This window comes from Vulpes lagopus, chromosome 10 (genome assembly GCF_018345385.1).
Source record: "Vulpes lagopus strain Blue_001 chromosome 10, ASM1834538v1, whole genome shotgun sequence".
Taxonomy (NCBI): Eukaryota; Metazoa; Chordata; class Mammalia; order Carnivora; family Canidae; genus Vulpes; species Vulpes lagopus.
This window is the reverse complement of record NC_054833.1, coordinates 15,847,432-15,871,165: the sequence shown is the minus strand read 5'-3', so window position 1 is coordinate 15,871,165 and position 23,734 is coordinate 15,847,432. Positions and strand designations below refer to the sequence as shown.

Genomic DNA, 23,734 nt, shown 5'->3' with positions numbered 1-23,734 from the left:
TCTTCTGTTTTCAATGTCAGGTTAAGAAAAGAAAAAACAAGTGGGAAATATCAGAAAGGGAGACAGAACATGAGAGACTCCTAACTCTGGGAAACAAACTAGGGGTGGTAGAAGGGGAGGTGGGTGGGGGATGGGGGTGACTGGGTGACCGGCACTGAGGGGGGCACTTGGTAGGATGAGCACTGGGTGTTATGCTATATGGTGGCAAATTGAACACCAAAAAAAATAAATTTATAAAAAAAAAAGAGAGAAGAAAAGTCCTTCCGCAAGTACAGTGTCAACATCTTTTCTCAAAAAATTAAAGTACAAGTAGTGTTGTTCCTTTCCTCCTTCAAAAGTCCCTTCCTCTCTTCGACCACACATCCTAAATTAAAAGGGTTGTGCTAGAAAGACGGTGCATGGGTGCATCAGGTTCTCCAAATCACCCACAAGAGTAACAGGACCAAGAACATGACTAGTTCCTTATAATTAGATGACATCAGAAAACCAAGTGAAATTGGTTTAAAGTTGGTAAGTAAGACTCAATAAAAAGTACCTTCACAGAGGTAGCACCGAATCACATAGCTTCATGTAGCTTTTTTTCCCCTGATGTTCTCTTTCTATTGAGAAAATGATTTCTCTCTTGGTTTTCAACCCCTAGGCTTTTCCCATATTGCAATGGAATTAGAAATGGTATTGAAACGGGCCAGAAAGAGTCCCTTGGGGAAAAGAGGCCCCAGTCTCACATCCTGCTTCAGCAGTGGCATTGTTGGAAGGATGCCACTCTATGTGGCTCCTGGACAAACTGTCTAGACCTCTCCCTCAGGCCATATTCCCAAAGAAAACCCTCCAGGAGCACAATTTTCAACATTTCTCTGATCGACACCGCAGAACACCAGGCTCTGCTTAGCAATAGTCCACCTTGAATTCTGGTGTATGCTTTTATTTTCCAACTGATCAGATCTTTGTAATCATTGATCTGTGTCACCTTGGAAAAAGACCAAGTTCTCTAACTTTTCTGGTTATTCCTATAACATTGTTTTTGGCCTACCTGCCCCATGGTGGCGTGCCAGAGGCCATTTAAGTCTTTGCTTTCAATCTTGTGGACTTGATTATTATCTGCAGAAACAGCTATTGGGCTGCTGTTTTGCAAGTCCATTCCCGTGGCTAAATTGTCTTCTGGTCCCACTTTAGGGCCAGTCCTTTCCCAGCTATTTCCCCCACCACCACCCTCTCTCTCGCGTAAGTTTGTTCTTTTGAATTTTTGCTCATGCATTACTCTGACCTTTCTCATGCCATGCGGTTTTTCTTCCATAAGAATGTTTTCATTTGCCTCTCTTCCTTTTTCCATTTTGTATACATTTTTTTTCAGAGCCCCTTCTTCAAATAAATTATCTCAACCTCAGAAGTGACCGCGTGATCACATTTCCGCATTTTTCAAATCTAAAAATAGCGTGTTTCCTACTTCAATTTATTTTGCTTTTTTCACTTTGAGTTTTATTTATATGGGCACATTCTTTGGGAGTGTGCTCTGACTCCTTAAGTGGCAAGTGACAGAAACACAACTGAAAGTTGCTGAAATAGATCCCAGAACCCCCTGGGTCACAGAATTGAGATGCTCAAGGGCTCCAAATAAAGCTAGATGCAGAGTGGAAACAATGTATTCAGGACTCTCTCTTGCCAGGTGGTCTCTCTGGGGGGTTAAAAACCATCCCTATTTCTCCAGAGCTAAAGGGAGGTCTTAGGTATGTGATGCTCAGTGCTAGAATTAGGAAAGTCCCAGGTACACTGGAACAAGTTGGTCACCCTCTCTTTCTGTGTCAGCCCCATTCAAGAAAGTCAAGAAAGGCAAGAAAGTCTTTTTCCTGAGAGTTCCAGCAATAGTTTAAGAGAGTCCTCAGATTGGACCTCCTCAGTCTCAATTCCTATCCCTAATTAAACTGGGTGGGAGGGGGTGCAGTGAAGGATGCTGACCAGTTCTTCTTGGGTCACTTTCCCAAAGGGCAGGCAATGGAGGAAGATGATTCCATAGGGTGACACTGGTGAGGTGACAGCACAACTCCCCACTGCAACATGGATCCTGGTCCTGTGGGCAGAGTGCTAATGAGCATCTCCACCTGGTCTTAGAGGGGTGAGATTTAGCCAAATTATAAAACTTTAAGCCCTTGGGCAATTGTAATTTGGAGAATACTAGTTAAATTACTTTCGTGGAGGTGGCATGATCTCAATAAGCTTATCCTTTCTGCCTCATAAAAGCATTTTTTAAAAAAGATTTTATTTATTTATTCATGAGAGATAAAGAGAGAGAGGCAGAGACATAGGCGAGGGAGAGGCAGGCTCCCTGAGGGGAGCCTGATGTGGGACTCGATCCCAGGACCCCAGGATCACGACCTAAGCCAAAGGCAGATGCTCAACCACTGAGCCACTCGGGTGCCCTAAAAGATTTTTTTTTTTTAAGATTTTATTTTTAAGTAGTCTCTATACCCAACATGGGGCTCAAATGCACAACCCTGAGATCAAGAGTCACATGCTTGGGGCTCTTGGGGCCCTTGGGTGGCTCAGTTGGTAAAGCATCCAACTCTTGATTTTGGCTCATGTCATGATCTCAGGGTCGTGAGATGGAGCCTCAAGTCAGGCTCTATGCTCAGCACAGAGTCTGCTTGAGATTCTCTCTCTCCTTCTCCCTCTGCCCTTCAACCCTGCTGTCTCTCTCTCTCTCTCACATAAATAAATCTTTAAAAAAAAAAAAAAAACCTCACATGCTCTAGTAAGTGAGCTAGCGAGGCACCCCCATAAAAAATACTTTTAATAATGTTCCTTTGTTATGTTCAAAGAATATTTTGTGAAAAGTACTTATGCATGATCTCCTTTAACCCCTGTAAGACCCCTATAAAAGGACCATCGTTCCCATTTTGCAGACGAGAAACTCGAAGATCAAAATATGTGACAAAAACAAAAAAAAAAAAAAACAAAACAAACAAACAAAAAAAACAAAATACGTGACAAAGGCAAATATTTCGTATACCTAGCAAGAAGTAAAAATAGAAAGAAACATGTAAAGGAAGGAGAGGTGAGACCTGTGTTAATACATTTAGATTAAATGGTACCGAGTTTTATGAATTCTTCATTTAATTGTTGCAAAAACTGGAAATGTTCAGAAGATGCAACTTTGCTAATTGGTTAAGTCTCTTTAAGCTTGTGGAATGGTTATATGGATGGGGCCAGCCAAGAATGTCCTGTCTTGTTCCTTATGTCATCTGGATAGTTAGGCCATTTTCCGGGAACTCGGGCTTTTCCGTGTGAGTGAGAGGTACAGGAAAAATGAGGAGCCTATTTACTGAACATCTGCCAATGGGTTTGTGTTATCTTAGTTTAATCTCAAGAATCTTGTCTGGTCAGTACTTGAACCCGATGTGAAGATGGAATCGGAAGGGTTGAGTTATGTGCCTCGCTCCAAAAGCAGAAGGCACGGCGAAGGAGAGAGCGCCTCAAATCCTGCACACTTGGACCTCAGCCTACACCCTCACTTTTGTGTGTCCTCGAATCCCACACCATCCTCTCTTAGCTCTGCCTCACGGCCTGGGCTCTCTCTCTCTCTCTCTCTCTCTCTCTCTTGGCAGTTCTCATTGCCTCATCTCTGTGGACCTGACTTTCCCTAGAGCTTGGGTTCCAAGCCTTGGAGAGACCCAGGTTGGAATCTCAGCATCTCCTTTCCCAGCCACATGGCCTGACATTTATTTAAAAAAAAAAAAAAAAAAAAAAGCACAGTCTTCTAGTAGTAGAGCCTGGAGCCAAACTGCTTGGATTTATTTATTTATCTTTAATTTTTTAATTTTTAATTTTTTTAAAGATTTTATTTATTTATTCATGAGAGACAGAGAGAGAAGCAGAGACATAGACAGAGGGAGAAGCAGGCTCTGTGTGGGGATTGAGCCTGATGTAGGACTCGATCCCAGGACCCCGGGATCACGACCTGAACCAAAGGCAGACACTCAACCACTGAGCCACCCAGGTGTCCCCAAACTGCCTGCATTTAAATGCCTGTTGTGCCATTTACAAGCTGTGTGACCTTGGATAGGTTACCTGAACTGGGGGCCTCAGTTTCCCCATCTATAAAATGAAGAAGAGAGTAATATTTACATCAATATTTACATCACATCAAGCATGTGAAGCTTAAAGGAACTGGGCCAGTGCCCTGCGTTAATTTTTATTACTGTTACTGTTGTTATGATGTCTTCATCTATAAAATGCATATTCGTTTAATAAATATTTGTGGTGAAGCCTAGATACTAGGCTCGGCATTGGGATATAGTCCTTTACAAGACGATAAGGCCCCCCCACCTCACTGAGCATATATTCCAGATGCGGAACATGGATAAGAATAAGCAGACAGATAATTAGAGATTACCGTAGATGCTCTGAAGGAAACGCAGGCTGGTCAGAAAGGGACCTGCTTTACATGGAGTGGGTCGGGGAAGGCTTTTTGGTTTAAGTAGCACAAGAGCTGCGTCTCCTAAATGAGAACGAGCCAGCCAAGCCCTTGAGAAACAGCTTCTAGGCGGGGGCGGGGTGGGGGGGCAAATGAGCAGATCTTGGGGTTCAGGAGCCAGAAAAGCAGCCAGTGTGTCGTGGCCAAGTGAGTGATGGTGAGTTCTGGACCTGGCATGAGGTGGGCCAGGCCCTCATGTGACGGCCACGGGGATGACATGACCTGGCAACACGCAAAACAAGACTATGAGTACAAGATCTTGGCACCGCGCTGGATACAGACTAAACAGTCAATAAACTGAATCTGGCTCCCTGCCTCCTCTGCACCCCTGGTGCTGCCCATCTGTGTCCCCTTGTCCCCCCCACCCCCCACAACAGTCTCCTTTCTTTCTAACTGTGTGGGTTTGAACTCGGTGAGTCCACTTACACATTTTTACCGTACGGTCCTACAAATGTATTTTCTCTTCTTTATGATTTTCCAAATAGCACCTCCCTTTGTCTAGGTCACTTTATTGTTGGAATATTGTATACGATACGTATCATTTACAAAATTTGTGTTGCCTATGTGTCATTGGGAAGGCTTCCCGTCAACAGTGGGCTATTCATAGTTAAGTTTGGGGAGAGTCCAAAGTTATTTGTGGATTTTCTCCTGCACCAGTGGCTGGCACCCCTGAGCCCTGCAATGTTCTAGGGTTGACTGTATTTCCCCTGACTCCATTCCCAGCCTGCTTTAACCCATCCTCCATAGTGACAGGATGACCTTTATCAAAACTGATAATGCAAAAAAAAAAAAAAAAAAGTTGATCATGCAATCATCTCTCTCCTGGACAACCTTCAGTGGAGCCTCAGCATCTCCAATATGACATCTCAGCCCCTTCACTGGGCACAGGGCATTCATTGCAGTCTGGCCTCTCAGCCTTTCAGCACCTCTTCTTGCTATGCACCCCATCCCATACTGTACTCCAGCTCTACCAGATGACTTGTGAGTCCCAGATGTGCCACTCCCACCCTCCCTGCCTTGACTCATGCCAGTCCCCCTGACAGAATCTCTGGGCTTTTCTTCCCTCTCACTCATTTGACTGACATTTTATTTTTTAAGATTTAGCTTAAAGTCACTCTGTAAAAAGACTTTCCTAACTCTCACTCCTGGGGACTCACTCCTCCCATATCACACTGTACTATCCTTAGTCTTGGAGAGCTGTGTTTGTGTTCTCCGTAGCCTTCTAGGCTGAGCTTCAAAGGTAGAAGCTGCACCTGCTAGTTTTTGTTTTCTTCATACCCAGCACAACCCTTGGTACATGAGCAATGCTCAATATAATGGAGTCTCAACTTATATTCATTTCACTTGCACAAGCTCAACTGCTTTCACACATACACATGCATGCACACACACAGTGTCTATAAATTTTAATGGTTTTGCCATTCTGCCCTCCATTCCACCCAGTTTGTCTGGGGCTCAGAGTGAGTATGAGGTGGATTCTACTTATACCCACCATGGGTTTGGTTCCCACAGCTCCCTAGTGTTAAAGACTTCGTGTACATCTCATAAGATAGCTCCTCAGCTCGAGCCAACTTCTTCATCTGGCTCTTGTTAGAAGAAACCACCCTCTGGACTAAGATTAAAGGGAAAAATCAGTCGTGTTGGGATTATGGAGACTCTGTGTCATCTTAATGTGGCACATTCCCAAGGGATTTCTCCAGAGGAATTTTGACTGAATGTTGTTTCCCCTTTATACACTGACTTTTCAACCTAAACTCCCTGTAGGATGCACATCCTTCTCTCAATATATCGTGAGTTTATTGAACGGCTGGTCATTGGCACAGTCAGAACACGAATTCAGTTTGTTTTAGGGCTAATCCAGTGTTTTGTCCCCTCCCTACAGTTCATGTATAGAATTGTTCTTTTCTGTAAGTCATTTTTACTTAGAAAGGCAGATACGGTAAGAGCCACAAGGAAATAATTACCGAAGATTCAAGCCAGTAGTCTTTGAACGATACTTTGTCATGGCAATTTTTTTTTCTTGAAGACTGTCTAGATTTATTTATTTATTTATTTATTTATTTATTTATTTATTTATTATCTGTTACATATTGGAAGAAGTACATGATCTTTTTAAAGTTTTATTTAAATTCCGGTCAGTTAACATACAGTGTGACATTAATTTCAAGTGTACAACATAGTGATCCCGCACTTGCACACATCGTCACAAGTGCCCTCCTGAATCCCCATCACCTCTTTCATCCATCTCCCACCCACCTTCCCTCTGGTAAGCATCTGTTTGTTCTCTATAGTCAAGAGTGTGTGTCTATGGTAAGTTTGCCTCTCTCTTTTTTTCCTTTAGCTCAATTGTTTTGTTTCTTAAATTCCACCTATGAGTGAAATCATAGGGTATTTGTCTTTCTCTGACTTATTTCGCTGAACATAATACTCTCTAACTCCATCCATGCCATTGCAAATGGTAAGATTTCATTCTTTTTTTTTAATAGCTGAGTAATATTCCATGTATATAGATACCACATCTTCTCTTTGCATTCATCAGTCAATGGACGCTTGGGTTTTTTCTGTAATTTGGCTATTGTAGATAATTTTGAGATAAACATGGGGTGCATGTATCCCTGTGAATTAGTATTTTTGTATTCTTTGGGTAAACACCTCGTAATGCAATTGTTGGATCATAGGGTAGTTCTATTTTTAACTTTTTCAGCTATGATTTCAACACTATGGAAAGGCTATCATGTTGCCAAATGTGTTAAAGGGCATTGCTTTTATAATCCCTCTTTGAGAAACTTGTATTTAAATGGATAATTTTGTTCTTTTCATACTCTTGGTTACTGACTATTGAGTTAAGACTTGATTGATAATTGATTTTAGGGTCACTATTCTCAGAGAAATTCAGAATTGGGGAAATTTGAATTTTCAGGAAGCATCCCCCTGAAGTCTTTCCTCAGCTTGCTTTTTTTTTTTTTTTTTTTTTTTTTTTTGGCTCTTACTGTTCTCTTTCCCTTGGTGATTCTAATTTATGTCTACAGCTCAACACTGTTTGGGTACTAATGCATCATAATCCTGCATCACGCTCCCCATGCCCTCTCCTACTTTTCTCCTTGTCTTTTGGATATCTCCTCCTGAGACTCCCATTGGCACCTGCTGAGATGCTTCCCCTTCCACCTCCCTACTCCCACAAACCCAGTTCTCCAGAGTCTCTGTAACTGGTACCACCATTCTCCCCATATCTAATCGCATTAGCCAACGCCTTTCTGCCCCATATCTAATCTGCACATTCTGTACATTCTGTCTGGGATGGTTTCTAGTGAGTATCACCGCCCTGTTCCCATCACAACCACTGAAACTCCAGCCCATCGTGCCTCTCAAATAGATTGTTAGACCCGTCCAAGTGGGCTCTCTAGCCCAGGTCTCTCTCTTCAAACCATTCTAACACTCTTGACATATTTTTCTAATCAAGGCATGGCTCTAAGAATAACTTCTCAAACCCAATGCTTCAGGGAGTTCCCACAGCTTATTGAATTACTCTGTATAAACATCTCAACATGGCGTATTGGATATCAGCATATTCCTAGTAAATATCACCTCATTATCACAATATCACTTCACTGTCAATTCCCACTGCTGCTTTCCTTGAAAAGAATGTTCCAGAAAAACCACTGTGCCTTGTGTTCCTGCCTTTGGCACTTTTCTTCAGGTCATCCTCTCTACATGGACCATTCTCCTCCACTTCTCCCATTTAAATAACGGCTTTAATATGTCTGCATTCAATGGCTTGTCATTTAGGAAGCTTTTCCTGATTTTGGTTTCCAATTATACACTTTGTAAACCTTTGCTGTAACTCCTTTATGTCATTCTACAGTCTTCTCTATGTTATAATTATGTGAATATCATATTGCCCTGACTGACCTTTTACATTTTTGGCAGCCCAACATAGTGAACATCCAGCGGGGTGAGAATAGTTATTGAATTGATTTAAATGGAAATATTTTTTAATTCAAATATAATTAACATGTAATGTTATATTAGTTTCAGGTGTACAATACATTGATTTAATAGTTCTGTACATTGCCCAGTGCTCATCAAGATAAGTGTACTATTACCCCTCCTTATCTGTTAACACCTATCCACACCCTCCCCCCACCTTTCTTCTGGCAACCACCAGTTTGCTCTCTGTATTTAAGAGTCTGGGTTCTTGTTTGTTTCCTTTTGTATGGTCTTGTCAAAAATGGCAAGATTTCCTTCTTTTTTAAATGGCTGAGTAATATCCCATTGTGCACACACACACACACACACACACACACACCATCTTCCTTATCCATTCATCTATAGATGGACACTTGGGTTGCGTCTGTGTCTTGGTTATTGTAAATAATTCTGAAATAAACAGAAAGGTGCATCATATGTCTTTTCATTTTTTTAAAAGATTTATTTATTTATTTATTTATTTATTTATTTATTTATTTATTTATTTATGATAGACAGAGAGAGAGAGAGAGAGAGAGAGAGGCAGAGACACAGGAGGAGGGAGAAGCAGGCTCCATGCTGGGAGCCCGACGCAGGACTCGATCCCGGGACTCCAGGATCGAGCCCTGGGTCAAAGGCAGGCGCCAAACCGCTGAGCCACCCAGGGATCCCCTCATATGTCTTTTCAAATTATTAGCATTTTCATTTACTTTGGGTAAATATCCAGTAGTGGAATTCCTGGATCATATGGTAAGTCTATTTTTAATTTTTTGAGGAGCCTCTGTACTGTTCTCCAGAGTGGCTGGACCAGTTTGCATTCCCACAGATAGTACATGAGGGTTCCCTTTCTCCACATCCTCACCAACACAAGTTTTTTGTTTTGTTTTGTTTTGTTTTAATTTTAATCATTCTGTTGGGTGTGAGGTGATAGTTCATCGTGGTTTTGATTTGCATTTCCCTGATGATGAGTGATGTGGAACATCTTTTCATGTGTCTATTGTTCATCTGTATTTTTTATTTGGAGAAATATCTGTTCAGGGCCTCTGCCCATTTTGTAGTCGAATTGGGTTTTTATGCTGTTGAGTTTCTGTGTTCTTTACATACTTTGGATATTAACCCTTATCAGGTATATCATTTGCCAATATCTTCTCTCATTTAATAAGTTGTCTTTTGTTGCTTTCTTGCACTGACAAAATTATTTTGGTATAGTCCAATAGTTTATAGTTTACATATTTTTTGTTTCCCTTGTTTGAGGAGACATAGCTAGAAAAAAATGTTTCTACAGCCAATGTCAAAGAAATTACTGTATTCTAGAAATTTTTACCATTTCAGGTATCACATTTAGGTCTTTAGTCCATTTTGAGTTTAGTTTTGTGTATGGTGTAAGAAAGCCAGTTTTTATTCTTTTGCATGTAGCTGCTCAGTTTTCCCACCACCACTTGTTGAAAAGACTGTCTTTCCCCCATTGAATATTATTGCCTTCTTTGCCATGGGCTAATTGACCATAAGCTGGAGATCTACACACTGATCTATGTGTCTATTTTTGTGCCAGAACCATACTGTTTTGATTACTACAGCTTTGCAGTATATACTGACATCCGAAATTGTGATACTTCCAATGTTGTTCTTTCTAAATGGAAATGATTTTTAGTATGCCCCTCAGCCCTGCTGCCCAGTCAGCTGCAAATCATCATCTCCTCCACCACCAAGGATCAGTTTCAGATAGCATTTTCTAGTTATGTTCAGACATTTCCTGAAGTCTTTTCTGCTTCTGGTCAACAGCAATGGGACTATTCTTTCTCCTTCAGTTTTTCCAAAGCATCTTGTTCACCTTGGGAATGCTTCGCAATGCCAGTCTTATTTTGGGAACTGTACTGGCTCAAGCCAGACTATGCTTCAGTCTGAAGCATAAGTTCATGCTTCATGTGTGAAGCATAAGTTCATGCCTGAGCTTACCAAATTGGTGTCTTACTCTGCACCAAAGAAGTAAAAAGAAAACCTCAATAGTAGAGGCCCTGCTTTAAAGATCAGATCTGGGTTTTCATAAAGCTGCTTTTTTCTTTTAAGATTTATTTATTATTTGAGAAAGAGAGAGAGAGAAAAAAAAAAGAGAGAGGGAAAGTACAATGGGGAGGGCCAGGGAGTCTTAGGCAGTCTCCACATTGAACACAGAGCCCAATTCGGGGCTCCATCCTTCAACCCTGAGATCACAACCTGAGCCAAAACCAAGAGTCAGAAACTCAACCAACTGGACCACCCAGATGCCCCATAGGGCTGTTTATTTAATGGAATTAACTCATCAATTGATAAAGGAAATGACCTTGCTAAGATTTTAGGTGATTTTTTTTTCTGAGTAGACAATTTGCAATCTTAGAAAGTTACATCCAAAGCAGTAAATAGATTAGTTTCCTAACCATTTCTTCGTGCGGTTTCTCAGTGCCAGAGCTGTTTATAAGCTTGTCTTTCCCTCATCCTCTGACCTGCAGAGTATATGACATTCTTTCTTGAGATGATTTTGGACAAAAGCCATCATTAGTGGCAGAAGCTTTTCCCCCAAATCTGTTTATCCCGTATCCACATCAGTGCCATGTTTTCAGAGAATAGATGGATGATATTCATTCCCCATAATCTTTCTTTTCAGCCAGATTTCAAAGATCAGAACTTAATTGTGAATACATTGGAGGATAAAACTGCCATTTTTATATAGACTTATTTATTTTAGAGAGAGCTAGAGAGCATGTGTGCATGTGAGCACAAGCAGGGGAGGGGGAGAAGGAGGGGGAGAGAGAGAGACTCTCCAGCAGACTCCCCACTGAGCACGGAGCCTGATGCAGGGCTTGAGCCCACCATCCTGAGATCATGACCTGAGCCAAAACCAACTGAACCACCTAGGTGCTCCAAAACTGCCTATTTTTACTAAACAAGCTGCAGATACTCAGATCACCCTAATGCATTGGCTTCCTGCCATCATCAGTCGCCTCTTCTAGATGCTTCCTCTTTAGCCACCCCCTTCCTTAGCCCCACAAACTCATAGGATTCCTCTTTCATGAAAGTCTATAATTCTGACCTCAATTCAAGGCAGAGCTCCTTGGGAGTCTACAGAAGGAAAGCCCTCCTGCCCAGGACCCCAAACACTCTCCCACATCCCATGCGAAAACTGTCCAGCTAAGACCCTGAAGTCCTGGTTAAGTGTCAGGTAGTCTCCTGGAGAGGCTGCACACCCCCATGTGGGTTCTCCTTTCCCAGGACTTTGGTCTGTCTGAGCTTACCTGCCCTCCACCCCACCTCCAAAACTTCTTGATTTTATCTCGGGTCAGTTATCCTACCACATTTTGGACTTTCCTCTGCACTTAGTGAATCGAAACAAAACTCCCCAGTGCAGTTTTCTGTAAAGACAGCCTCCTCTTTATTCTGGGCAGCATTTAGAATAATCACAGCATTTAGAGCTGAAAGAAGCCTGAGGGAACGTCTACTTCCAATCTTAAGGGTGTACAAATTTGGAAATTGAGAGCCGGAGAGCTCAAATGGCTGGTTGACTCTGCTGCTCTGTAAATAAGTGAACATTTTCTGGCTTTATTGCCCATTTGTTGTAAATGTTAAAATGAGCATTTTAATTCATAAGAACCCCCCTTCCCATGTTTTTCTATTAGTCTCCTCTTAATAGAAAGAATGTCTCTCAATTCACATGTGACGTGGAGGGAAGGGATTTCAGAATCCGTTAACACTTTAATAACACTTTCAGGTTCTCCCTCCATTACCCAGGTTGTTATTAAGACATTTTTATATCCACTGGGGGAGCATCTGTGCAGGTAGCACAACTGATGTGTGTGTTCTCTTTGTTCATGGTGAAGCTATCCTGCAAACACGAATCGCTTTGTCCCCAGTCCTCAGGGGTTGGGATATGTGGGGAGGGGTATGCAGTTTTTATGCATTACAGTTTGCAGACTTTTGATGGCCTGTATGCTCCACAACCCAGATCAGTGGTTTGAACATTTCTTTTCCTCCCACACTGATCAGTTATTTAAAAAAAAATATGTATTTATTGGCGGGGTGGGGGGGGTGCGAGAAGCGAGTGTGCCATGGGGAAGGACAGTGGGAAAGAATCTCCAGCAGACTCCACTGAGGACGGAGCACATTGTGGGCTTGCTCTGATGACCCTGGGATCATGACCTGTGCTGAAGTAAGGAGTCAGATGCTTTACCAAGTGAGCTACCCTCAGCCGTTGAGCATCTGCCTTCGGCCCAGGGCGTGATCCTAGAAACCCGGGATCGAGTCCCACATCGGGCTCCCTGCATGGAGCCTGCTTCTCCCTCTGCCTGTGTCTCTGCCTCTCTCTCTCTGTGTGTGTCTCTCATGAATAAATTTAAAAAAAAAAGTGAGCCACCCAGGTGCACCTGGTATTTTCTTTTTAACCTTTTTTTTTCCTTTTTTTGAGGGGGGGAATGGGGAGAGGCGAAGAGAGAGAATCTTAACCAATGCCCAGCATCTGGCGGTGGAGGAAGGACTTGACCCCAGGACACTGAGATCATGATCTGAGCTGAATTCAAGAGTCAGATGCTTAACTGACTGAGCCTCCCAAGCACCCCACACACTGATCAGTTATTGTATACTCTTTAGTCAAATATATTTCAGCTGTGAGTGGGTAGGACTGCTGGTGTCTAGGGTGACCCATTCGTCCTGGTGTGCCCAGGACTTTCCCAGCTGTGGCACTGAAAATCCCACTTCCCCAGAGGTCCCTCAGTCTTGGGCAAACCAGGACAGATGGTTACCCTAAGAGCTGCCCCAGCACATTCCTCCTCACTTCCCAATGCCAAGGTCATCTCAGGATCAAGAATTAAAGCCTTAGATACTTGTGTTCCATAGAACAGCACTGATCAATAAACTGGGGGAAAGTTATAATCAAACCACTCAGGTATGCAGCTTCCATTATACCGAAGACTCATTGGAAGGTAGTGATTGAAACTGTACTAACAGTCATGAGGGCCCAAACCAAAGCAGCCTGGGACCAAGTCTACTCTATTTATAACAATTTTTCCATTGTTTTTGAGGAGAAGGGATAGAGTATAAGGAAGTCATTCAAAAGGGTAAGTTGGTACACATAAAATCTGAATCGAAAACCATGTTAGCCAGTGGGAGAATCAAATGCAAAGATCTTCAATAAACTGCACAGGACATATCTTGGAGAAAAGTGTGTTCCAGCTCTAATGTCTAAGAAAGAAGTGTCTGCTTTTTGGGATTGATCCAAGCCCTCTGTCCTATAAACAGTCTAAACCCAAGTTAATAACAGGTTCTGTGGGAAAAAAGCTAGTAGGACAGCGGTTTGAATAAACTGAGCACAAGTCAAGAATTTAATAGAGCTATTAAAAGTAGAAGTTGGAGGGAACCACTGCCTATCTCTATTTTAAGACTGTTTGGCTCCCACTTATTTGAAAATGTTAAAAAGATGAAGGGTATCTTCCAGATACAGATCTCTGGAAGCTGCTGAATAATAAAATACTGTCTCTTAGTAGAAATACCATCCCCGTTGCAATGCCAGTGCGATGTTCAAAAATATGGAGGTGGAGGAGTTTGGAGGTAGTTGGTATTAGAAGGGAGGCAGGAGACTATCCTGGATCTGGACGGACCTTGGACATGCAAGCTCCCTTCATGAATTCGCAATCTTTTTTTCCTCAAAGGAGATATTTAGAAAAGGGGCAGAGGAGACAGTCACCCATCCCATTCCTTGAAACTTAACAGCTTACAACCAACGATATAATTTTTGTTTGCATTTTTTATTTGATTTTTACTTTTGTTTTTGTTTGGGCAATTAGAATGAAATCTGGGGGATGCCTGGGTGGCTCAGTGGTTGAGCATCTGCCTTCAGCTCAGGGCGTGATCCCGGGATCTGGGATTGAGTCCCACATTGGGCTTCTTGCAGGGAGCCTGCTTCTCCCTCTGCCTGTGTCTCTGCCCTTCCTTCTCTCTGTCTCTCATGAATAAATAAACAAAAATCTTAAAAAAAAAAAAAGAATTAAATCTGGGTGATTAACCCCAGAAGGGAAAGAACTTTGATACCTGAAGCAGGCTTCCAGGGAAGTAGGACAAAGAGTGTGACCCCAGAAGAACGAGGTGGGCTAGGATGGTGGTATGTGGCATAGCAGAAGAAGATGCAGAAGAAGCCTTCTTAGCCAGATTTACTTTCCACCACTTGGATAGATTACTCGTTTTTTAAAAATTGGGAAACTAAGGCACAGTGATCCTAAGAGACTTTTTCAGGGTCATGTAGAAAGCAGCAGAGCCTTGTGAGTTGTTGTTGTTGTTGTTTTTGAAAGATCTATTTATTTGAGAGCGAGAGAGAGAGAGAGAGAGAGAGAGAATGAGCAGAAGGGGCAGAGGGAGAAAGAATCTCATGCAGACTCCCTACTGAGACTGGAGCCCAACATGGGGCTCTATCTCACCATCCTGAGATCATGACCTGAGCCAAAATCAAGAGTCGGACACTCAACTAACTGAGCCACTAAGGTGCCCCCAGCACAGGCAGCAAAATGACCCTTCAAGCACAGCTGCTGTGCTGCACTAAACATACCTAAGAAGGCAGGCAGGGCAGGTAGTTTCCTAGTTGAACCAAGTTTACCAACAGAGAGATGTCTTAATATGTGTTGAGTAATTCTTATGTGTCTTTAGCAGACACATTGTTTTAAGCTCTTTTTATGTCCCATACTATTTAAATCTCTTTAGAACTCTATGTGATCAGGCTTCTTAACATCTCCATTTTATAGAAGAAGGAAGGACACTGAGGTACATAGTCCAGTGCCCTGCACTCTAACCCAGATGGTGTATATAAAAGGGCTTCGTGCAGGTGTAAGGACCAACATTACTCTTTTTTTTTAAATAATAAATTTATTTTTTATTGGTGTTCAATTTGCCAACATGCAGAATAACACCCAGTGCTCATCCCGTCAAGTGCCCCCCTCGGTGCCCGTCACCCATTCACCCCCACCCCCCGCACTCCTCCCCTTCCACCACCCCTAGTTCGTTTCCTAGAGTTAGGAGTCTTTACCAACATTACTCTTTGCCCTCATTTCACATTTCTTTATCTGGAAAGATAAGACAGAAATTACACAGGAATTACAGGTGACTGCAAAGACTCCAGTATTGCAAAATGTGGACCTTGGAGGAACATAATTGCAATCTAGAGCAGAGATTAGCACACTACGTAAAGCCCATGGGCTAAATCTGGTCCCTATCTGTACTGTCCACAAACTAAGAGTGACTTTACATTTTTACATGGTTGGAGAAGAATCAAAAAGAGACTGTCTGGTGAAGTGGAAATTACATGAACTTGAGATATCAGTGTTCACAAATAAAGATTTAGCAGGACACAGGCACATATTGTTATAGTTACCTTCATGCTGTGAAGGTAACAGCATTGAGTGGTTGCATCAGAGGCCAAAAGTCCCACAAGCCTAAAATATTACTTTACAGAAAAAAATGAAAAAAAAAAAAAAGAAAGAAAGAAAGAAAGAAAGAAAGAAAAAAGAAAGAAAGAAAGAAAGAAAGAAAGAAAGAAAGAAAGAAAGAAAGAAAGAAAGAAAAAAGAAAAAATGCCAATGCCTGATGTAGAATCATGTGGTCAACATAGTTACCTAATACTTTCAGCAAAAAATTTGTCATAATTGTGAGGTTATTAAATAACTGAACACCTCCCATTTTGTGCAGAAAATGGCTAATTAAAAAAAGATTCTGAATAAACAGTTCACAAATGACTTTTTTTTTCAATTTTCTTAAGGATTTTATTTATTTATTTATTTGAGAGAGAGATCTCAGGCAGAGGGAGTTGCAGAGGGAGAGGGAGAAGCAGACTCCCCACTGAGCAGGGAGCCCAACTCAGGGCTCCATCCCAGGACCCTGAGATCATGACCTAAGCTTAAGGCAGATGCTTTACTGATTGGGCCACCCAGGCGCCCCCACAAATGACTTTTTAAATAGCATATCCAGCACACATGGATAAGATATAGAAATACATTTATATTCCTATTCACTACATGTTAGGACTCTGCTTGTTTTCAGACAAGATCTGGTTGGCCCAATGTTTGCCCTGATCGTTACGATTGTCAAGCCCTTTCATATACATTGACTTATTTGATAATTTACAAATACTGGAGGTACCGATCGACTGTAATAAAATGGTCACCAAGCTGTATGAGTGGCAGTCACCCTTTAACTGAATGATTGTGCACTGCTCTGCTTCTGGAGTTTTTCTGGAACCTACCTCATCTTTTGTCTGCCACCCATTGCCGACAATGGCGTGCCCCGATCTCCCAGTGCTACATCCCTCTTTTAATTTGTGACTTTTTTTTTTTTTTAAGATTTTATTTACTTATCTGTGAGAGACACAGAGAGAGAGAGAGAGGGGGCAGAGACATAGAGGGAGGAGAAGCAGGCTCTGTGCAGGGAGCCCGATGTAGGACTCGATCCCAGGACCCCGGCATCACGCCCTGAGCCCAAGGCAGACACTCAACTGCTGAGCCACCCAGGTGTCCCTAATTTGTGGCTTTTTATCTGCTTAGTTCTGAGTGGGTTTGTTAGGATTGTGTCTAAACTAAAAGTTCATAGGCTAAGTCTCAAGAGGGATTCAAAGGACATGACCTTTAATGCTTAAAGCGAAGATGATAAACTGGGATCCTTTGGGCCAAATGCAATCTTCAGGATGCATACGTATGCGTGCCCTTGTGTCTTAAAAATGTGTTAGTTACTTGGTAACATTGAAAGAGTTTGGGTTGTTTTTTTTTTTTTAATATATAAAAGTCAGATTTCTCAGCTAAAAATATCTGAAGAGCTAGCAGCACTGGCCCGATGACCGCATGGCATTAATAGCCAGCGTTGAGAGGGAGCTGCTTGCTTTAGGTGGGACCCAGGCTCCTCACTGTGGTCCCCACTCTCCCTCTATGGCCATGACACCTTGGCCAAACATTGGCTGCCACTCCTGAACTTAGGAGCCCCGTCTCTCCATTCCTCCACCAGCTTCGCTTCCTCTTTTTATTTATCTTCCTATACGCATTCCAGTGTGAGTCCAGTCCACAGAGTCATGATCGTTGTTTTGGCTGCTGAGAGATCTTTTCTTGTCTGTTTTCTGTGTCTCCCCTGAAGCCAACGTGTTGGGGGTTGGCAGACTGACCCCTAACGGTGTATACTTGGTGGAGATGTGGCGGACCCAACCGAAAGCATCACCTTGATTCAGTAGCAATAATTAAGCTGAGAGAAGCAATCTGAGGTAAAGGAGGACTCTAAGCACTTGGAAAGGAGTCGGGCCCGGATTCCTCCCCGGCCCCCGTGACAACTGAACCAGCATTTGCAGTTACCTCTCATGGCCCAGCCAGGGCTATGTAGCTCCTAGAAGGTTAATGAGAACTATGGGAACATAAGGGAAAGACATCCCACCGTGTTCTCAGAAAGCCCCAGATAGCCTCGCCTCTTTCTTGACTGTTCAGCTGAGCTGATTATGTGCTGCCAGCTGCCATCCCGGTGCTGTCTTCTTGTTGGTGCTGTTAAAAATTATCCCGGGACAGAGGGAGGCAGGGAGTGTGATATAGAATGTCTACATGACGACAGTGTTCACAATGTTAAGCCAACTCAAGTGAACAGAGCAGAAATCGTGTACTGGGTGGAAGTTAATAGCTTAGCCCGCCCAATGATTTGCTAGAAGAAAATGCCTGTTCAGTTGCCACAGATACCAAGCAAAACAAACCTACCCGCTGGGCTAAGTGCTTAGCAGGCATCCCATTTTCATGTCAGGTTGTTCGTCTAAACCACTGTAAATAAGGCAGGACAGACTATAGGAGGGTTTCTGGGGTGCTGGCATTTCGAACCATGAATCACCTCGCACCACTCCCTGCCCCATTTGCAATCGGCCTTGGCTAAACCATGATTAAAGATGTGCTGAGTTTTATTTGGAGGGGCATTCCACCGGGCTCCCTCTTGTACCAAGGCTCAAGGCTAAAAGGGGGGAACAACCCATGGAACCTATAATCTCTCTTGCCCTCCTCAGCACTTCCCTTTCTGCTCTCCCCAGGTCTGGCCAAGGATATATTTTGCAGAAAAGTGTGTGGCTTAATAAGAACAAAGGGAAGTGAAGGCACCCAAATGGACGATTCAGTTCTTCTCTTCCTATGGCCATATTTCTGCGATGGGAAAGGAAAAGAGCGAGATTTAGACTCCCCTCTTTTTCAGTGGGAATAAATCAACCCAGTGGAAAAGCCTGAGCAGGATAAATGTTTCTCTTCTCTATTACTAAGAACAGAAGTCAAAGTATCAGTTCATTCACAGGGTCGGTCGGAAATGTTGGATGTTTTTCAAAAGAGAAATGACAACAGTAACTGGCAATGGGTGTTGAACATATGAGATCATATACACAAACCCTGAACAGGAGTCCTCTCCTTCACTGCTCCTCACAACCACTCGAAATGGGAACCACGGTGATTTTCCATCTCACAGATGAAGAACCCAGGGCCAAGAGAGGTTAAATTACTTTATCCTGGTCTCACAGCTGGTCACTGACCAGTGGGGATTTGAAGCCAAGTAGACTGGCTTCAGCATCTGGACAAGGGAGCTGCGGAGTGCAGGTTTCTGGCTTCTATCCAGCTGAATGACTTTGGAAAAAAAATATTCTTATTGGCTTCCATTTCCTCATCTGTAAAATAAAGGGTCATGTTAGATGATCTTTAAAGTCCCTGCCAGCTCTCTGAGGCTGTTTCCAAATCAATATCCGTCATCTCCATGGCACTGCTGTCATTTATTAGCTCCGGAATTACAGTAAGCTAAGGGGCGTGTGAGACAGGAAGGGGGGCAGGGAGATTGCCGCGTTGTACACCGAACCCCTTCCTAACAGAGGCACCTGCTGCCATTGCCACATGGTGCCCAGACGGGTAGGATGGCTGGGTGACTGCGCCGGAGCTGGGAGCAGGCCGCTTGGAGCGTCCCACCCAGGCTGCCACAACTGGTTTTTGAGCTGGCCCACTCACCTTCCCCCAGAAACGTCCTTACCGCCCTCCTAAGTCTACCACGGGCTCCGTGTTTGCTGAGTGCTCCAGGCACCTGGCACAGGTGAGCTATGACAACCCCTCTGTAATGTGACCAGACCTGCTTCCCTTCCTGCCTCCCCTTGAGTTACACTGACTGAGACTTCCAGGAATTTTGCAGCAGCCCTGAAGCCTTTGTTCTTGCTTCAGAGTAAGGAAGTGTATGTGTGTGTGTGGGGGGGGGGGGGGGGGGCGGGGTGGGAAGGAGGCTCCTTTGAGTTCTGTGAAATGACCTCAAATCAAGATGTCAGGCTTTTCGAAAGACCCTGGGCCAGTGACGCCACGTGCTGCAGATGCAGATAACACCGAGTCAGGAGTTCGTGTGAAATGGGAACCCGCCTTCTGGGAACGGTGACCATCCCCTTGCCCTCCGGCTGCAGACTGAGGTGTGACTGCTTCCCCCGGGGCAGCCACGCGGCTCCTTTGGTGGCACAAGTCAGGGCAGTGCCAGGTCCCTTCCACCCTCCTCCCTGGGCCTCCCCCCACCCCAACCCGAGGGTGGGCTTCTTCTTTCCCTCTCCCCACAAACCTACCCAAGCACGTCCAGGCGCTGCAACCGCACCGGGACCGGTCTGCTGTGACCCAGGGCGCACCCACCTCGCCACGGGATCTCCTTCCTCACACCCTACAAGCGCATCCCCTGCACCCCCACCCGCGCCCGCGTGCCCGGAGGCAGAAATGCCACCGGAATGCAAACGAGGGGCTGCGGGGCGGGAGAAGGGAATAAACCCTTTTATTTCTCAAATCGGGGTGGAGGGTGGGGTGGGGTGGAGCAGGCGTCCTGAGGAGCGTGGTCTGCAAGGGCTGCTGGCAGGTTGCAGGCTGAGCGGGGGCGCGGGGAGGGAGCCTGAGAAGCGACGGGAGGTCGGATGGGAATCGATGGGATGGGAGGAGGCAGGGGGGAGGGCGGAGGAGGAGGAGGGGGCGGGGGCGGGGTGAAGCCGGGGAAACTCAGCCCGGGTGGACAGGACGATTCCAGAACGCGGTTTGCCGAGCTCCGCCGCTCGCATTTCGCATGCAAATGAGGAGGGCACCTCGCGGGCCGCGCGGGTCGGAGCCGCGGGGGGCGGGGGTTCGGCACCCGGGGCGGGCGAGGTCCGCGCCGCGGGGCGTGGAGGCCGCGGGGCAGCGCCGACCCCCGAGCGCGCTGCGGGCGCTGCCCGCCCCGGCCCGCAGGCCCCGCGGGAGGAGTCGGGGCCGCCCCTGCACCGCCGCGGCCCGGGCCGCCGGCCACCGCGCCTCTGCGGCCCCAGGAGACAGAGGTCCCCCCCCCCCGAGGAAGCGGAGAGCATGCACTCGTGGAGGTGCTGCCTCTTCGCTGTCGCCCTGCTCAGCGGGCTCCTCCTGGTGATGGTCTACCACAGCCAGCTGCACCTGCCGCCCACTTTGGGGAAGCCGAGCGGCCCCGGCCCGAGGCGCGGGAGGCTGCACGCCTGCGAGGTCGCCCTGGAGGGGAGGGCCGCCTTCTTGTGGGGCAACACCTTGCCGTCGCCCGTGGGCAGTGTCCCCTGTGAGGACTACCTGCTCCAGAACCACTACATCACCAGCCCCCTGTCGGAGGAAGAGGTTGCCTTCCCTTTGGCTTACGTCATGGTCATCCACAAGAGCTTCGAGACCTTCGAAAGGCTCTTCAGAGCCGTCTACATGCCCCAGAACGTCTACTGTGTGCACGTGGATGACAAAGCCACGGCCAAGTTCAAGGAGTCTGTGCGGCAGCTGCTCAGCTGCTTCCCCAACGCTTTCCTGGCCTCGAGGATGGAGCCCGTGGTCTACGGGGGCATCTCCAGGCTCCAGGCCGACCTGAACTGCCTCAAGGACCTGGCGGCCTCCCGGGTGCCCTGGAAGTACGCCATCAACACGTGTGGCCAGGACTTCCCCCTGAAGACCAACAAGGAGATCGTTCGGTATCTGAAGGGTTTTAAAGGGAAAAACATCACCCCCGGGGTGCTGCCCCCCAGTCACGCCGTCAAGCGGACGAAATTCGTGCACCGGGAGCACATAGGCAAGGATGGCTCTTTTGTGAAAAATACCAATGTTTTGAAGACCTCGCCTCCACATCAGATGACCATCTACTTTGGCACTGCCTACGTGGCCCTCACCAGAGAGTTTGTCGACTTTATCTTCCATGACAAGAGGGCCATTGATCTACTCCACTGGTCCAAAGATACCTACAGCCCCGATGAACATTTCTGGGTGACACTTAACAGGATTCCAGGTATGTGCCAATCTCCGTGGCCGGTTTTTCTCACTCACAGATTGGACGCGCTAGCATTCAGCTCTTCGAGAGAGAACACACTCATCTGAAGTTATTTGGGGGGAAAATTGTGATGCTTAGAAAACTGTTGGTCTAAGTTGCTACTTAGTGACAGTTTTTTTTGTTGCTGTTTGTTTTAAAGATTTTATTTATTCATCAGAGACACACAGAGAGAAAGAGAGGCAGAGACACAGGCAGAGGGAGAAGCAGGCTCCCTGCAGGGAGCCCGATGTGGGACTCGATCCCGGGACCCCGGGATCACGACCTGGGCTGAAGGCAGGTGCTCAACCGCTGAGCCACCCAGGGATCCCATTTAGTGACAGTTTAATGCCAACTGTGTTGTCTTGCAACTGTGTTCAGTACAGCGATGGAAGAAGTATGCAGAGCTGCAGGAGCTCTGGCAAAGCTGTCTCTGATCATGGATCGTGTAGCTCACTCTTTTTGTCTTTATAAAGTTTTTTTTTTAAGATTTTATTTATTTATTCATGAGAGAGAGAGAGAGAGAGAGAGAGAGAGAGAGAGAGGGAGAGACATAGGCAGAGGGAGAAGCAGGCTCCCTGCAGGGAGTCTGATATGGACTCCATCCCAGGACCCCCGGGGCCAAAGGCAGATGCTCAACCCCTGAGCCACCCCAGGCCTCCCTGCTTGTCTTTTCTTTTCTTTTTTTTTTTTTTTTAACTGAGGTATAATTGACATATACCAGCTCAGTCTTGTGAACAAATGCTTTTCACAGCCCTTGATAAGCACGGCTACAACATGATGAAATTGATTTTCAATAAGCCTTCTAGAATTTATGGGTCGAAATAGGTAGTGTTTCTTTCAGAGCACATTGACGCAGCATCACATTAATCCTCAAAGTCATTGCTCAAAGTTGGTGGGGCTGTTTTTAGAAATCTGTGACTCTTCTTTGGAAGGTGATAAATTATCTCTTCAGTTAAATGTCTCTAATCTAAGACCTCATCAAGTACTCAGGTCTCAACCGCCTGGGTTCAACAAATACAGTCTGATATCTCGTTGTCGAGAAGAATGGGTAAAATGAGTTGGAATATACAGAGTTGATCCAAAGGAAATTCCCAATTTCGAAGTCACAGATTATTGGAAATTCCACCCGGCAGTCTCTTGGTTTCATATACTGTGAAGTCTTTCCCACTGTTTATGATCCTTTGGAAGGGGGTCCAAGGTATATACTAGGCAACTGAAGGCAGGAAACAGCACCAGATTCCCTCTTCGATTCAGGACTGAGCTTCTTTTCAAAATTTTGTTTTCTGTGTGTTGTCTAAGAACACCTGTGTGGCCTGCAGCACCTGTTCCTGGTGATGTCCCAATAAACACACAGCAAGGCTGTGTGTATCAGCCCTGTGTGAGGGTGGCCCTGTGCCTGCCAATATGTGCAATAACTCCCTGCTTGTACATGTAGTATTATTATCATGGGCAGATTTGAGTGCAGTTTGAAGCTACCTTCATATCTGAAAGTGGATTCATAGTGGTGCCTCTTTTCTCAATAACTCAGCATTCCTAAGAGCCAAATTGGAGTGGTGGTCACAAAAATCTATTCAGGGCAGAAAGAGGGTGGGCCAGGTGACGAGGTACAGAGACGTATGCTCTCCCATGGGCCACCAAATTGTCAGATCGCAAAGACTTGTAGGAGCAGGAGTAAACCAACATTTATCACAGTGTAGTAAGTGTTCATTCTTATTATTTACAAATGACTATTTCAAACCCATGTCAATAGGCTGTAGGTGGCATCTGATATAGTCTTGGTTGATCCAGTTTGCTCCAGATGTAGGCTCTACATCATTTCTTCAAGGATGAGAAGTAATCATTGTTACCCTCATGTAGAGAGGAAGAAAAGGAGGCTTAGAGAGATTGAACTAACATGCTCATCTTTACACGGCTTGCCCAAGCAAAGCTGGGATCTAATCCTGGATTTGTGTGACCTGAAGCTTGAATTTGCACCAGGAAAGGAAGGAATAGTCACTTCTTTTTTCC

At 45.0% G+C, this 23,734-nt stretch overlaps 1 protein-coding gene across 3 annotated transcripts in view; it reads left to right on the top strand.

Moving 5' to 3' along the window:
• GCNT2 (glucosaminyl (N-acetyl) transferase 2 (I blood group)) overlaps positions 1–23,734 on the top strand; it is an 83,311-nt gene that overhangs the window by 28,271 nt on the left and 31,306 nt on the right. Inside the window, exon 1 of one of the 3 annotated variants that reach the window (XM_041770400.1) lies at positions 20,463–21,706. The exons of the other annotated variants lie outside the window; for them this stretch is intronic. Within the exon in view, the coding sequence (XP_041626334.1) occupies positions 20,782–21,706 (925 nt within the window). The 5' untranslated portion in view covers positions 20,463–20,781. Of the gene's footprint in view, positions 1–20,462; positions 21,707–23,734 lie in introns of those variants that run through there. 3 annotated transcript variants of the gene reach the window in all.